Genomic DNA, 16,531 nt, shown 5'->3' on the forward strand with positions numbered 1-16,531 from the left:
TTCAAGACGATGTTGAATAGGAGTGTTGATAGTGGGCATCCTTGTCTTGTCCCAGATTTTAGTGGGAAGCTTTTGAGTGTTTCACTGTTGAGTACTATGCTGGCTGTAAGTTTGTCATATATAGCTTTTATTTTCTCCTTCTATTTAATTTATAACTAGAGTTAAATTAGAGGGGAAAAGGATTTAGTTCCTACCTCCAATGGTAACAACAGATGAACAGAATGATACAAATTTCTTAGCACTCCCTTTGGCTTCTCAAAGAAGTGGTTATTTACCCCCAGACTTAGTTTCCTGCAAGGGCACCACAAGAATTTCCTGAAATAATATTTATATTTCCAGATTTACAACTGCTGTATTATTCAAAAATATCTTTCCCAACAGTGTGAAACCCATACAAAACATTAGAAGCCATTGGAAACCAATGTGTATGACACATGGGCAGTCAGTTGTGTGATTGAGTGTTACTCAGCAGAATTAAATCCTCCCTGGATTTATATTTCTCAGGAGAGGAACCCCCTAGGCTATAAAAAAATATTATTGCATGAGGAAAGAAAAGAGAAGATTATTATTTGGGGGATATAAAATGTACATGCCAAGACAGTTTTAAAATTTGTGTCATTTTATTTGACAACTACATATAGTCTTACCAAATTATTTGTCATTTTCAATACATTATAGTGTAATTTATAATAGTATGGGTAGTTATTTTTAATTATTTATTTGCTAACATAGTAATCATTTCACTTATTCTTATTCAACACATGCTCACCTTAGGCTCTATAATTTATTTTTCCTTTTAAAAATGTATTTAATTGCCTTTGTGCATAGATTTTCGTCTTTATTTTATGTTTAACTTTGATGAAGAATTACTGACTCATTAAGAATTTTCTAACAGTATTCAGGCAAAATCAGGGAAAACAGTATATAAAGTGTAAAGAAATATAGAGCCTTATAGAAACTTAGTTTTTTTACCTATTTTCAGTGACTGTGTGCCCCGATGTCAGAACAGATGAGAAGGGAATCAGTTACAATTACGTTCTTATCAACTCCATCTAAGTCAGAAAATAGGAATAGTTATTCAGGATCACATTACAGACCTGGGAAGATTGCTGAGCTCTTAGCAATTCTGTTTTACTCTGTAGTGCAACAGAGGTAGAAGATAAACAAAGCCAAAGCCGGTATCAGCAGCATAGCAAGGACTACAATGCTGTTGAGGAAGACGGACAAAATTTATACCTAAGGAGATATAAAGAAGCTATACTGATCAAAGTATAGATCAAAGCTCTTGGAGAAACCAAGAATAAAGATCTTTATTGGAAATAATACTTGAGAAAACAAGAAGAAAACACAGGCATAATGTCAGGAGAGTTCAAATTATTAATTTTTCTTTGCCTGGATATGTTTGATTCTACCAGGAACACCTAAGTGTGTAAAGCTCGAGTTTCTAGTAGAATTTATCTCTGAAAAAAGGCTACTAAAGCCACATGAAAGAACAAACTCTGAGGGAAAAATGATGGAAAGGAACCTAGGTCTTTTTTATGATTAGTTAGGAAGTGGGTACTAGCTGGGGTCAGAGTGTGAAACCAAATTATCAGACAAAAGGAGTGATAAGGATTGAAGGGCAAGTTTTCCAGCAGTGGAGAGACTGTAAATGCAGAGATTAGGAGGCAGCAACTTGAAGAAGACACAGCACACAAATGAAATTATCTAAGTTCCAGGGTCAAGTATCGAGGCAGAAGTGAGAGTAAGGAAACAGAGCAATCAAGTATGAGGCTTCGGAGGCAGTTTACCAGCTTACAAAAATGGTAATAGAGTGTGAAGAGGTAGTGATGTTAAAACATTTACTACTTCTAGGGGAATCATCTGGTCCATGTGATCTTAACACATTTACTACCCGGGAAACACCAGCTCTCCGAAGTCTTCAGAGAGCTCTAATAATAATGACTGTAAAGAAAAAAGAACAGAACACACATGACCACCCTAACTTATGTTAATTAACAGTGAATGGTAAGCATAAAGAAAAGAGGCCATTGACAGACATTGCAAGAGGGAAACAAAAATTAAAGACAAAGAGATTTTCAAGAATGGAGAACTAATCAAAATACAGGAAAGCTATGGGAAAATGAGAAACAGCAGAAAAGAAAATATATATATATATATATAAGTTATCCAGGCAGAATATCCAATTACAGATATATAAAAATGCATATATTTTTGAGTAAAAAAATAAATTAAAACTACTCTTGTGAATTTTCTTTAAATGCATACGAGAAGCAATGCATTTCAAAAGGGTTTTTTTGCCTTCTAAATTATAAGCCGGGCACTGTGCCTAGGTGCATTCTCCATGAAACTAACAGACAGTCATGAAACAATTAGGTAATCATTTATGAATTCTAGCGTGCTTAAAATCAAAGCAAGTGGTGTGGATTAATACTGAAGAGAGAGCAAGTGGGGGAAAGATGGAACTACTGATCAGCAGGGAACTCTGCTGGACAAGTGGAGAGACCTTGCAATGTGAGTTTTGGCCAGAAATTCCTACAGATTTGTATCTCAAGGGCCAACATGAAATAAATTATTCTGAATGGAATCTATTAAAATAAATCTCATCTGTTTCTTCTCACTTAATATAGCTACTAAAAAATTAAAAATTACATATGTAATTTGTATTTGTGGCTTGCATTTTATTTCTGTTGGGCAGTGCTATAAGATTTAGAGTTTTTTTTTTCAGGTATTATTATAAAAATTACAAAACAAAATCAAACCTGCCAGAACACAGGAAGTTCTGGAAGACAGATTTGTACTGAGGGATATAGGAGTGAGCCTGGTAAGCGGAAGAGGGTTCCAGAACAGGATAGGAAAAGGTTTAACTCAATAAATGCTTCTCCATTCTCTCAACTTGGAATTGAAGAAATGTACCTGAGTTTCTCTTCATTGGGCTATCATTTATCCCATTAAATATGCAATATCGTTGCAAACTTTGAAAAAAGATCTCACATACTGCACAGATACTTGCTCTCATTTTTCTTTTTTAAAAAAAGTAGAAAAGTAGACCTTGAAGCTTGCAGACTATATATTCAAGTGTCTGTCTGTATACAGGCCACATGTATTACTTTGCTACCTGGTAGGACTGAATGGTATCCCAGTAGGTACCTTTTTCTTTTTCATTCTCTCAGTTTATGTTTTTGTATGTACCCATGCCATTGTTTGCATGTTGAATTGAAAATACAAAAACAGGCAAAAAAAAAAAGAAGAAAAGTGTGATACTATAAACTTTTAAGAATTTAATGTCAGAATTTGCACGATGTATCCAACCTAACATGAATAGTTACTTCTTCACAGGAGGCTTCATGGAGACTGAAGCTGCAGCTCAGGAGTCCCTGGGGTTAGGCAAACTTGGAACTCAAGCTGAGAAGGATAGAAGACTGAAGAAAAAGTAGGTTTGGAGATTTATTTCCTCTTTTTTCTAACTTTTAGTTGCTTTTTATCATTGTTCGTGAGGCATTAAAAAGAGAGTAATTGGAAACAAAACCATAGACTGAGGCCAATATTGTCCTGGTGTTCCCTAAAACTGTTCAGTGCCCCAGTTTCATGGCTATGATGGGCTAACTATTAAAATAAAAATCTTTGGCCCATAGTTGAAATAAACAGTTTTTCCTAAAAGATCAAAGCATTTATTTCAAAACTCAAATGTATTTAAAATATTTAAATGTAGCCTTACAAATAATATAATATTCCATTTGATGTTAACTTCAGTACTGAATTGATATGATAAAGTAAGAGAATATACCATCCAACTTTGTGCTTCTTCTCATGATAGTTAAAGGACCTCCTCTTAAAATGGAGTATTTAAAAGGGGAACATTTCTCTGACTGATTGAATAAAAACTTATTTTAGGCTCACAGCAGATTGTTTTGCATCTGTCAGGAAACAGTGTATTTTTCATTCACATATAATATGGAACATTTAAATGACTTGCAAAATTGGCAATCTTGGAGTCTTAGCAGCTGTTAGAAAGCAAGTGGGTCCATAAATAACATACTTTTTAAATGCATAGTAACATTTTCAATGATGAAATAGAACCTTTAGACAATGTTCTTTAAAAGCCGAAAAATTTCTCTTTATTCTAGAATCTATTGGCTGGTTACTCCTTTTCCTTCCTCTCAAATATTTATTACATTGTGTTTACAGTTTTCACATTTACCTTCTTTCCTATGAAACAGTGATCATTGCTCTAGTCATCATTGTAACAGACACGTGCACGTGGTTGTGTTAGGCTATTAATTTACTTCATATTTTGCCTTCCCAATTGCTTTGCAGATGTTTTCTAATAATGAAGTTGTGGAAGTTGTGGAAGAGTTCACTACTCTGATTGTTTCATTAATTTTCTACTTACTAAAATTAGACGAATATCCAAATTTGGTAGAAATACTGTGCAGAAAGAAGAAATGACCTTGAAAGCATTATTTCTGGAATACAATTACATGCCCAGTCAAATTCCATACTAATAAATATTTCCTCTTAAGTTACTGATAACTCGAAAATATATTTAAATGTTACCACAATCTGTCTGTTCCTATCAATGAACGTTATATTTTATGGTTACGTATTGAGAAAGAAATCTTCTCCTTTGATAGACTCTAAAATTTATTTGAAGTCTAAAGGAATTTCAATTTGTTTAAGATAACTTTACATCTAAAGGGATAAGAATAATCAAACCCAGCCTGGCTAATGGACTTGGTTTATTTCCCTTAAAAGTTAATTCTCATATTTCTCACAATGAAATATTTACAAATAATAGCAACCTGGACAGTTTTCATATTGCATATAAGCTGATATTGAGGCAATAACTCACATAGTTCTTTTATTGTTTGTGGGACCAAGTTAAATGTCCTTTTTAACAGCTACAAAAGTTAAAAACTCCAATTATACAATGATTTAACAAAATCGTATATTTAGAATTGAAGTTTGTAATTGTTAACTTTACACACCATTGGATTGACCCTCTTGATATTAATTTTATGGAATTATTTCTTAAATCCTAAGTATCCTTATAGTCAGAAAGTAATTTTAGTTCTGGATTTAGTTTGATTTAGTTTGAAGGTCTTACTATGCTTGACTTTATTGTTTTGTTTTGCAATATGTTTTGGCAAAATATAATTTTTAAATGTAGTAAGGAGAATATTTGACTATTTAGAAGAATATTAAGCACAATCTATAATACAACAAAGGCTAACATTTCTTAGCCCAACTATTTCCTGTAGAATAATAGTATTGGGTTAAAATGGATCCAGCAATGCAAGGCATTGTTAATTAATGAAAGGTCAGAAGTATTTCTCTGACTATCTCATAGCAAGAGCCCCATAAGCATATGTATGAGCCTTTATTTGTAAGATACACAGATGAGTGCTCACATTTATTCAGAAGTTCTGTGGCACCATGCCTTGGCTTCTGGGTTACCAAAGAGTGGAGTGTCTTCATGTATTGGGTTTTATAAGGTAAGCAAGATAAATTATTTTTAAATGACATAGTTTCAAATTTTACTTCTATCAAACCTATTATTAATTATGACTCAGCATTAACCATGTGTTCTCAAATTTTTTTAAGTATTTAAAATTTTATTTAAACGATTCCAATTTTCTTTAGGAATCATACTCTTTTCTGTTTTCAAATTTCATGTTTAATTGTCTACCTTCTAGATGGAAAAAAATTTAAGTACATTTTATTGAAAAAAAAAACACAAAAAATGGAGCAAACTATTTCAAAATGGTGAACACTATAGGTTGTACATGCGTAGTTGCAATGACTGTGGTTTCCTACCAGTTGCTTTTCTACATTCTACCCACTGGCCAAGACAAATGATGTGTACAGGACATAGTATTTAGACCTATAATCATGATCCCAGAGTTCATACTAGTGATTCATTAGTCTCTGTGGGAATAGCAGAGCTGAAGAAAAATCTTATTTTTAACTTTACTAGGATATCAGGTGTCTACAATTGACAATCTGTGATTTTAAATTTAATTGGGAGAAATCTTCTTTAAATAAGTTACTTATGACACATTTTTAAAAGCCATATGGGGGAAATAGTTTCAGAGAGCAGCATTCAAGACATTCCAGATCCTTGCAAAGTTCAGAAATTTGCAAAGCTGGCAGTCCCAAACAAAGGTCTAATTTGGGGTAAACTTACCATCCAGCAAAATTAAACATGCATAGATTAGAATATCTTACTAGATGTGTGTTCCTGCTTTGTTCTACTTTTACTTTGCTTTCTGGTGCAGACATTTGTTTTTCTTACATTTCTAGCTATTGTCCTATGATGAGAAATAGGAAATCAACAATGCTGAATCTGCTAAAGCACTCACTGTTCTAAAACTTCTTGAGTTGAGTATTATCTTTCTGAGTTGTATATCATCAGGCAGGTGCTATTCTTCCATCAGAACAACATCTAACCTTAAGGCCTAAAGTCAATCCACTGTTGTTCTGCCAGGTTCGTTTTTACCACCTCTTATCTTTGCTGTCATTTTTTTAAAGCTTCAACTCCATAAATTTCTTCAGCAGACTTATGTAGAATACAGTTAATACCTACAGTAATTATGTCAAACTGAAACGCATCTTGCAATTCTTTGAATACTTCACATTAATTTGCCTGGCCTTCCCGTTTAAAATTTGACCAATTTTTCTGTAGCCTTGGGGTATAGTTTGCCAAATCTTTGAGGATTTGAGTCACTTTTTCTCAATATGTGTCTCCTTATTAACATTATGATTCTCCACAGTTTCCTCAATGTGTCACTGCTATCTGAGATCTTTTCCAGCATCCGTTGTTTGATTTCATTGGGCGGCAGGCACCTTTTCTGATTTAAGACAAACTGAACATCTTTCCCATTTCTAAGACTAAACCTTAGAACTTCACCTCTTCTATTTTATAAACCTGTCATCCTGATCTTCAAGAACTTATTTCTCTTTCTTAGCTCTCCATCAAATGTTTTAGGCTAAAACCTAAAGCTAAACCTTAAAGCTTTGCTCAGGGTGGTCAATTAAAGTCAACTACACAACCCCAAAAAATAACTATACATCATAATAAAAGCTATTGTAATGTCAAAATTGTACCTGGTCTGGATGACCAAAAAAACCTCAATTTCTGAATGTTCTTTAACTCCCTAACTCCCCAAACCTCACTTACAATCTAAATGTGGGTATTTTAGGACCCAATAAATAGAAATTCTGTTCTTTGTCAAAGTTTAGAATTTATATGAAGATGGACAAAGGAATCAGACAATAAGAGATCAAAATGTTTTATTACTGAAACTGCTGTTGGGACAGTGATTTAAGTATATGGAAAAGGGTGTTCCTGAAACTGAACCCCCAAGTTAGATAAAGTTACCTGACACAGAAAGAGCAGGATATTCACAGGTTTCCAAGATGTACAAGTGTAAGACTCACTTCTCCTTAAAAATAGAGCCTACACTATTATGATTCCATAAATATGTTACTCTAGAATCAAGAACTATGAACTCACAAGGAAGGAAATGAAACTTTATGTCATCAGCATCTTTGCCTAAAGAAGAGCTTTGGAAGTATCAACGATGAATGTACTTGTATTAATATCTCTTCAGATTTCTAATGGTTTTTTCTTCCTCCTGGAATACATTTAATTTCCAATTTCCCATATCACCATCTCTAAAAATGTATTGATAAGGTTTATGACAAACTTTCCAAATTCTTAGAGATCTGTAAATATATTTTACACCTAAAATTACTTGACAATTGTAAAACTACTGTTTTAAAATAATTTTTCCTCAAAATTTTGAAGGTACTACTCTTCTGGCTTCCAGTTATGTCTAATTTCAATTGATTCTCACTCTTTTGTGTGTGACATACAGAATTTCTTTTTCCTTTCTCTCTCAGAAAGCTTAAGAGTTTTCCCTTTATCTTTGGGATTCAGAAATATCAAAAGTACATTTGTATTCATTTTTGAATATATTTCATTTTTCTACTTTATACTTTCAGTCTAAAGACTTGTTAGACTGGACTGTCTTACAAGTATTGACCTAAAACATTTTTATGTCTCGACTTAACTTTGATTCTAAGAAGCTTACTTTTACTGAGACTTATGGGATTAAAGATGAAGTTGTCTTTCACTAGTAATACACCTGTTTAACTCTCATGATAGTCCTTGATAGGCAGTGAATGCATTAAAATTGACAGAATACCCAGTGAACAGTTACTTAGCTCCAGAAATATAAATTCTGAAATATTTATATCAATTTTTATCTACTAATGTTTTCCTCCTGCATTTTTAACACTGTATAATTTTTTATTAAAACATATATGTATGTTGAAATCTTCTGTATCTTAAGACTAAATTGAAAGATACTATAAGAATATTAACATATTAATTTATCATTTTCAATCTTTAGTTATAATATATGTTAGATTTGCTATGTTCTCTTGAATGGATATCACTGCTAAGTGAATATGGATTTCATATTTGAAATCAATTTTTCAACATCATTAAAGTGAAATTAACATTCCATCTTAGCCGTCAGCAGCATCCTCCAGAGAAGCAGTTTTATCCTTGGAGCATAACAGTCACAGCTAATCACTACCGATGGATCTTTATGTTAGAACTTCAAAGGCATAAAAGTGAAGCTCTATAGATTTAGTTAATTTATTTCCATTGCAATCCTAAGGGGCTTCTTCAATGCATAAACTTTAATGTGTTTTGAAACTCGACACTTATAATCTTTGGCATTTGGAAGTTTCAGAGTTTGCATATCTCCAAGCAAAATAAATGTCACTGGAAATATTCATAATTAAAAGTATCACAGATTACACAACAGTCTTTCATTTAATAAATATTTATTAAGTGCCTATGTGCCAAGTTATACTTATAAGTTGTATTCCAGAGGTTAATTTAGAAGACATGTGTGAGAAGGTTTGAATAGATTTTCCCTTGTAAGTAGTATCATATATATGGAAGAGAAATGTCTTTGCTTCCTCCACAAAATATATTTTGTAAACATGTTATAGGAACTATATTTTGCTGGATGAAGCAAAAAGAGGAATTCACCGGTGGGATATTAGTGTCTCAGAGCCTGCAGAAGCAACAGAGCCAGGACAACTGCAGAATTTCACCTTTAACAGATGGTGAAGTCTTTCCCTAGAGTGTTGTCAACAACTCATCTTTTCTATTTCACATTTTTGAATTCCTAGGTGAAAGAATCTGATTGGCCTAATGTGGCAGAGATATCTGTACTTGGATCAATTAGTTGTAGTCAAGAGTTCACTTAGTATAGACGTGATTACAGGGGAACACTCCTGGGCAACCAGTTCAAAAAGATCTAATAAAGTAGAATATTTCAGAACCTAAATCCAGTGCTCTCAATGTTTATCTGGGAAAAGGTGCCCCAATTTTCTACTTGGAAACCCAGGAGATTATCTTCTCTGCCTGCACTGAGCTGGAGCTTGCCTTGCCTTGCTTTCTGATCATGGACAGCCCTGCCAAACTCCAGCTGTGAACAATTCTAAGAATTCCCTGAACCTAAAAAATAATAATATCCAGAGGCTAAAGGCCCAAATCCATTTAAATTTGTTAGGAAAAATGAATCTAAGGAAAACAAAAGTGCTGTTTATATATCTATATATATATATTTGGAGGAAGGAAAAGAACATGGAAGGAACAGGGCTGCTGTTTTGAGCCTACAGTACAATGTCAATAGATTAGAGAGTAAGTAGAACCAGAAGCCCTGTATAGTGTCCATATTTTCTGCCCATGAAAAATGAAAAGAATAAAATAAGGATTAACAGCAGGAAGTGAAAACTCAAGATAGTTACATGTACTGGAAGAATGACCTCCTTTTCTAAACAAATCCATACTGTTTGTCTTGATTAATGTAAATCCTGGATTAATGGAACATGGTAATGATAACTTTTGACTCATTCACTTAGTACCTATTATGTCCCAAGAACTGTGTTGGAAACTACTGATACTTGAATTTTACAGTTCCATTCTTCAAAGAGATTTTAGAGTGTCACGAAAAACAAATTATTGCAGTTAAGTATTTCAGTTGCCATGATCATTTCTCTAAGTCACTGGCTTTGAACAGAATGAGAAAAGTGCCACCTAATGTTCTTATTTAAAGGATGTTCTCCAAGCTGAAGACTGGTCATCTCACTCTTAGTTCTAAAAATAAATGTAAAACACTTATTAGATTATTTCTGAACAATAAAAAGGGACATTATTGACCACCAAGAGTAAATGGATATCCTTAAGAATAAGCTGTGCCCGTGAACTTTTCAAACATTTTCTACACATGTAGATGAGGAAAACTGCTGTAGAAGTACCATATATTGAGTTTAGCATGGTATTTCATTTACTTTCTAAATGAACATAAGTTTGGAATGAGACGAACAACATGGAAATATAACTGATGGAACCATTGCAATCAGAGGGGCTGAACAAGTAGAATTGATGATGCCTGAGTGAAATGGAAGGTGGTGGACTCAGCTCTTTGATAATTGATTTAAATGAGAATATCAGATTTGTGAAAGCATGAAGCTAGAAGACATAATTAATTTTTAAATTAAAAATTATTTAAGGAAAACCTTTACAGAGAGATGCAAATCTAACAAGACGAAGTTTAGCAGGGTCATTTATATAAATCTGCCTCCAATTTCATGACCATACATATTGATTACTTGTATATAGGGGGATATGTATCATTTAACTGCAGCTCCTAAGAAAAAAAAATGTTTCTGCAAAAAAAAAAAAAAGGCAAATTAGCAATGCCTGATAAAGAAGTTAACGATTTCAATATCCAAGAGGCAATTGATAAGGCCAAAATGCTATGCACTGACCAGATCATGGCTGGATATTGTGTTAATTTCTGGAAGATGTATCCATATATAATCAGAAGAACATGCCCAATATAGCAAGATGATACCAAACCATGCCTTCAAGGAGCACTAGAAGTAATTAGGAATGTGTGGAGTGTGGACCACAAGATCCAAAAGCTGCTTAGAGGAAACAGCTGTGTTCTTTAAGGCTGTGTGAGATCTTGGACCAAAAGTGAGAGGTTGTTACAGATAAATTTGAGCTGCATCTAAGTGAGAAATGTTAACAATCACAGATCTGAGAAGAATTGACCTTCTTGAAAGACAGTTGTTCCTCATGATTATATCCACTATATATCTGCCAAACGTGTGTATGTGCAAGATTATTATGTGAGGGATTCAAATTTCAGCTGAGAGATTGGATTGCATGCCCTTTAAATTGTCCCTGCCCTGCGATTCTATGATTCTCTACGTAATTCAGAGAACTGGACTCAGAGAACCTCTGCTCTTGTAAACATTTGAGATGCCTGGCATAGTGTAGGTACTCAAAACTTATGTTCTAAAAAACTGAATACAAGAGTGGAAGCTAGGTAGAAAAATAACTCTCAGGTGAAGAGGAAAACTTAAGAATATTGAACAGGAACTAGGACAGTGACTCCCACTCAGATGACCAAACCAGACATCTGGGCTTCATCTTTGCCCGTCGTTCTGCTTGTCCTTACTCTTCCTCTGTACACCTTCATCCACTATCACCATCACCTCTGTATGCTTTCACTCAAGGTACTATTTCTTTAAAATCTCTCAAACGTGTTGATATTCTTCTTTTCTTTCTGAGGCCATCATGCTAAAACAATCTTGGTTCTTCCAGTCTTGCCTTCTTCTAATCCATTCTTCACACTTCAACTAAAGAGATCTATCTGAATCATATTTCTAAACTTGCCTAAAATCCCTCAATCATTTCCTAGCATCACTAGGATAAATGTCAAATGCTTTTAGATAGCCCGTAAGTCCCTACATTATCTGGTCCCTCTGTATCTCACCAGCTTTCTCTCTCTACTTCTCATCTTGCACATTATGTTCTTACCGTACTTAATATCTGTTTCTTGTTTATGACTACTATCTCTGTGTGTGCAAAGCTCCTGTTCCATTTTCCTCCTCATCCTTTGTGTAGTAACGATAATAATGATCTACTTTATATGTAATAAATATTTAATAATTACATTGAGTAATTACAGTATGCTAGGCACTTTTCTACACATTTGGCATGTACTTTCTCTCTTAATTTTCAAAAAGCATTTGAGGTAGAAACTGCTATTTCCTTCCACACATGAAGAAACAGCTTTCTAGGCACCGTGGTACATAAAAGTGCTGACCTCCTGAGCCCCATTTTCTCTGAATTGCTTAGGATATGAGGGTAAAGTCACAATATAGAGAGCATGTAGCCCAGTCTTTCGGCTGGACCTGTGGTACCCTACCTAATTTTAAATGTCTACATAGAGAGGCAACAAAGAATCTCTCACCTTTATACTTTGAAAAGAGTACCATAATTTTTTTCCATTGATAATAATTAGTTTCTTATCCAACCCCATCCCATCCTTCAAAATGAGCAACAAATGTATTCAAATCAAACACCTTTTTTAAGAATGGGAAGGGAGGTAATTTCAAAGTGGTGTAGTTGCTTTATAAGTTGCTTTTTTTCTGATATAATTAGCCATACATAATATCACAAAGTTTGATATAAGATTAGTAATGATCACTAATACATAAGCTATGTAAGAAATTTAAATGTGTGCTTTGAATTAGTCTAATGTTACTCATCCCAGTAAAATGTTCAAAGTCACTGCCTAATAACAAGGATAATTAAGTCCCTTTATTAGAAGAAGAAAGTCACTAATTAAGGTACATTTAAATATAATACTGACTGACATCTTAATATGGAAAGTGTTCTCCATATTTATTTCCACAAATGTCAGATCTTATATTAGCTCTGTACAGTGTTTTTTTTAAGGTCTTTGAAGATGTGCTTTTTTCCCCCAGAGTATTTAAAATTAGCCTTTCAGGAAGCAAGCGTCTCTCCCTTGTTTCCACATTTCTAAGAAGGGCAGTAATTATCTATATCCTATTGCTAGGGTTTTATTTAAAAAGTAGTTCCATACCAAAAGACTTTTCATTCAAAAGTAAGTAATATGTGCATGTATGTTATATCTTATGCTCATATATATACAAACATACAATTAAATGGCTTTATTTCAGATTCTGCATAATTAAGATTTTAATTTTGGACTTGACTGGGATACATTGGCTAGGCAAATGAATAACAAAAGTCTTGGAAGAATTAAAGATTTCTTAACCTCTTTTAAAGAGTCTCCAAAACTTAAGCTATTTGAAGTCAACATGAACTTAAAAAAGGAAAAAGTGTTTCTGAAGAAGTGTGATGATGAACTGTATTTAAAACTCCTTAACCATTTTCTTTCATTTATAAGGATCACTAGAAATATGCTTGGCTATTTATTTTTTATCTGTATCCCATCATCTGTCATTATATACAAAGCAATTTCTGCCATCACCCTGGGTGCTCCACATAGATCAACCATTCACAACTTAAGTTCATGGCTTTATCACTTCCAGTGTTATTCTCTACTCCTAGTCAGACACTTTTCACGTTATATTCAGAATCTTGTCATCACCCCCCAAATCATTCTTATTAGGAAATTACTAATTCAATCATATCAGTCCTTCCTAACCATAGTCTCCTTCTTTCAACTTGCTTGATCAACTTCTTCTCCTCTCATCTTTTTTTAAACTTCTGTCCTTTCCCAGTGCATCAGCCCCATTCTGTCCTCTTCTTTCTCTGTACTTAGCTTGGATTCTACATCCAGAATTTCACCACACTTAACCATTCCTACATCCTATCACTTCTCTTTCACTTGGTCACATCCATGTCATAACCACAGTCACCAGTGAATTTTCTTTCTCCGTGTCTGCATGGGCACCTCTGTGCTGCTGGGGAAAATTAACACAGGGGAATCTGGACCACCTTCATTTGGGAATTCGACACTGCCAACAAGTAATAACAATATTTTTCTCTCACCAATCTTCTTTCTGCTCTCTGCAACTTTTGTCGAAGACCTCCACTGTCCTCACCCTGCATCTTCTGCAGATGTGTTCACATTCCACCTTAGAGGGAGAGAATAACACCATCTGTGTCCTCTGAATTACTTGCTGCCAAATTCACACTAACACTTGCCCCCATCCTGCCTTATTACAGAAAACTAGTTTAGTCTCTTCTTTAGACCATACCTCCCCATTTTCTCAGCCATGTTTTGCCAATTTCCCACTAGAACTTACACTGTCAAATTCTGCTCTTTTCTGTGTTGTGGCCATCAGCCTTTAAATATTGTCAGGTATCACCCATTAAAGGAATCCTTTCTTCATCTCACTTTTCCACTTCAGTTACTACCTGTTCACTCCTCCATCTGGTGTTGATTGATCTTAAAAATTGCTAAGTCACCAACTTGAACCTTAAGAAGCAAGAGGCAACCATATTCCACATACAAAGTTCCTTTAGTAAATTATTTCTAAAATGAAGCTTTACATTCGAAGTTGACTAGTTATAAACAGGAGAAGGCCTATTCTTTTAGGAGGAGATCTAGAAGATTAAAGTGAGGCAACTAAAACATGTAAGAATCCTGTTTTGGACTATAAGACAGATGTTAGTTGATGTGATGTCCTCTTGTTGTGTCTGGATGTATGCTGATGTCCCCAAGAAAGATACTGTACCAATAATTGGTTTTGATCTTATTCATTAGAAGGTAACTTAAAACCTGTTTTTTCTAGATCAATGAAAATTGTTATTTGCCTATTGTTAAAGTGATCTTTAAAGAACATTAATTTTTTTAAGTGTATTTATTTAATTAATTTATTTTTTGGTGGGGGGAGGTAATTAGGCTTAGTTAGTATTTATTTATTCTTAGAGGAGGTAGTGGGGACTGAACACAAGACATTATGCATGCTAAGCATTTGCTCTACCATTTGAGCTATACCCTCCCTGCAAAAAACATTAATTCTTGACAGAATCTTTCTTGCTATTATTATCACCTAGACAATCTGAAGTAGAAAGAAAAAGAATGAGGTTACATGTTACTGTAAATAACTGCATGCGGAAAAGAGTATCAGTTTTTATAGGACAAATTAAACACTGTATCCAGACCAAAAAAAAATTCTGCAAATATATATTACCTCTGATATGGATTTATAATATATTATCACAAAATCTCTTAGCGTCATTTACAACTATGGCTTTTTGTCCTTTGCAGAACATATTTTTTTGAAAGTTGTGAGCTGAAATACTTAATATTCTAAGTGGGCTAAGTGAGATAGCTGCTCAGTATTGTTCTTAAACTAATTGACTATGGAGGAGACAAAAGTTCATAAAAATTATGAGAAGTCAGATAATGTATACACCTTGAGAATAAATATATTAGAAATTTAAGCAATACTTTTTGAGTGGTATCTTTGTATTTGTGTTTCCTGTTTATTTTCATAATTTCTTTTAGGTTTTATATTTAAGGTATTTTTATATGTACAAGTTTCCTGTTTTAGAAAATGATAAATATGTGACTAATATTAATCTTCCACTGTGTGCAGTTTTAATCAACTTGTTTTATTGAAGAGCAATTCCTAGTTAGCTGGTAGGCTGGGGAAGATAATTTTGTCCATAGTAATAACTGGTCTCAACTACTTCTGGCAGTTTTCATGAAGAGCTCAGAAACTGCCCTTTTTTTAGACATCAAAGAGTTCACAGTTATGTTGATAGGAAAACCATTTTAGCCACCTAGAATTTATCTTTTTGGGTCTTAATTTTTTTTTTTTCTGTTGCATGTGTGATGTAAGAAATACGCCTTAAATTTCTTAGGACATTGTGATGCCAATTTGTATGGACAATTATGTTTTTGTTTATGTGAAAAATTTAAACAGCTTGGCACGGCTATTCTGCAGCTAAGGTCAAAGGACATGCATTTCTGCAACATGTCATTTCATAAAGAAATGCACAGTTTCTCTGAATGAATGCGTTTAGCGGAGGCACGTGCAGGGTGTTCTGTCGCACGTCCAGCTTTTCTTTACAATAATTGTGCAATAAAAAAGGAAATTCTCTAACTTGACTAATTGCTTAGATAGGAATCTCTGCTTCATAGTTTTGTTATATCGAATGTATTTTATGAGCTGTAGTAAGAGTTTTATTTTTCTAAGAATTAGTCCACTATGCTAGTGTAGAAAACTTAAAATAATATTTTCATGGCTTTTGGTTGAATTATTTAAATTCCATATTTTCCCAGCGCCTCTCCTCTATCCAGGGAACAAGTGGGCTACTCCAAACATTACATTTAGATCAATTTTTTGTGATGTTTCTGCTAACATTAGTAAACCAATCTAGTTCATTTTCTCCCTCAGAGCAACATTTATAAACATCTGTCCAAATAAATAAATGTTTCCATTAAAAGACACTCAGTTGGCACAAGCTCAACATTTATTTTGCCAGTTCAAATAGAGGAGAAAGAATTAGTATGGCAAAGGGAGAAGAGTGATAGAATTTTTTATATTTTCTGATTACTGGCACACAATTATTTATAATAATTATTATTGTTATAGCACTTGTTAGAATAATAAAATTATGGGACTGGAATGCACACATTTCTTC

General features: G+C 33.8%; 1 protein-coding gene across 2 annotated transcripts in view; it reads left to right on the plus strand.

Moving 5' to 3' along the window:
• The window catches only part of PPFIA2 (PTPRF interacting protein alpha 2), a 389,252-nt gene that overhangs the window by 331,155 nt on the left and 41,566 nt on the right, over nucleotides 1-16,531 (plus strand). For both annotated transcript variants that reach the window (XM_006189282.3, XM_032493818.1), the window contains exon 21: nucleotides 3,340-3,433. In XM_006189282.3, the coding sequence (XP_006189344.1) occupies nucleotides 3,340-3,433 (94 nt within the window). The remainder of the gene's footprint in view (nucleotides 1-3,339; nucleotides 3,434-16,531) is intronic.

This window comes from Camelus ferus, chromosome 12 (assembly GCF_009834535.1).
Source record: "Camelus ferus isolate YT-003-E chromosome 12, BCGSAC_Cfer_1.0, whole genome shotgun sequence".
Classification (NCBI taxonomy): Eukaryota; Metazoa; Chordata; class Mammalia; order Artiodactyla; family Camelidae; genus Camelus; species Camelus ferus.